General features: G+C 31.7%; 1 protein-coding gene across 1 annotated transcript in view; it reads right to left on the bottom strand.

Moving 5' to 3' along the window:
• POLQ (DNA polymerase theta) overlaps positions 1-1,345 on the bottom strand; it is a 96,055-nt gene that overhangs the window by 40,871 nt on the left and 53,839 nt on the right. Inside the window, exon 18 of the mRNA XM_011355325.2 lies at positions 421-564. Within this exon, the coding sequence (XP_011353627.1) occupies positions 421-564 (144 nt within the window). The remainder of the gene's footprint in view (positions 1-420; positions 565-1,345) is intronic.

Here is a 1,345-nt window from a genome sequence, read left to right as displayed (position 1 = left end):
AACTCTCCAAGGCTGCATGATCCAACTACTGCAGACATCTAGCTTATCACTGCCTCTAGATAAGCTCCAGACCCAGTCAAAAGGAGAAAAGAAGTCTGAAAAGAAACTGTTGTGATCCAGTCTTCAAAAGTAAACCCTTAAGGTGGCCTTGGAGTCCCTGATGCTCTACTACCCTCAAGAAGAAAACAGTATTAATAGCCCCATGTGACAAGCTGAGGGAAGTAAGAGTGGTGTTTCTTAAAACATTTATTCTAGTTACTATGTAAAATAATGTACATACTATCCACCATCCAAAACATTTTTTTTTAATACTAAAGATAAATTCTAGGTAAATATCAGGATATTATTCTCAACAAACACTACTCTAATAGAAGCTACATAAAAATTATATGGTGGGTTTGCCAAATAGTTGTTACTTACCAGAATACTTTGGTTCCTTCTGCAATGAAATATAATAGGCATCTCTTCCACCCCAGCACACTGCCAGTCCAACCACCAAAATGTCATCAAAACCTTTTACAGGAAATCCATCATCTCTAATAGGGGTTTCCTGAGGTAAGCTAACTAAGTAAATCAAAAGTGAAATAGTTAAAAATCTCTAAAATTAAAGTCATTAAACTGAATGTTAAAACAATAATAATAAAAACTATTTGACAGGCAAAATTTCCAGATTCCTAATATATGCATTCTTTGGACAGTCATTTTTAGAAGTATGTAAAGTCTTTCTAGGCTCACTCTCAAGTTATTAAGTTATTATTGACTGTCATATAAGAAATCTACCCAAGATTTCTTAAAATAGATCCATAATAATGGCTAAAATGAGTATTAACTAATTCTTTTAAAAGCTTCATTTTGAATTTCTACAACTCAAACAGAAATAAAGACCACTTGCACACTACAAAATTCTGTAGTGAACTCAGCAAATCTTAACACTAAGAAACTTCAGAAAAATCAAATCTTACTTCTAGTGAAGAATTAGGTCTGATTTTGTATTTGCAGTCAATATTTTTTCTAAAATAAAGCATCTCCAATTTTACAAAGACATAAGTCAAGAACCAATTTACTTTATTTACAATTATATCCCCAATACCTGGAAAATAATTGGTACATATTTGTTAAATTTAAGTGAATATTTTTATCCCTTTAATCTCTAGCACAGAAAATGTGCTCAATTTTATCTGTTGAATGAAAAATGGAGCATACTAGTAAACACTGAAAGTACATAAAACTTGTCATTAACACGTGTGCTCCATGAATTGAAGACCAAATACTCACACCTTTATGAACAAATCCATTAATAAATACAGAGACTTGAAAATTCTGATCAACTGTTGTATTTCCACAA

This window comes from Pteropus vampyrus, unplaced genomic scaffold (assembly GCF_000151845.1).
Source record: "Pteropus vampyrus isolate Shadow unplaced genomic scaffold, Pvam_2.0 Scaffold1, whole genome shotgun sequence".
Lineage (NCBI taxonomy): Eukaryota > Metazoa > Chordata > Mammalia > Chiroptera > Pteropodidae > Pteropus > Pteropus vampyrus.
This window is presented reverse-complemented; position numbering and strand designations above follow the sequence as displayed.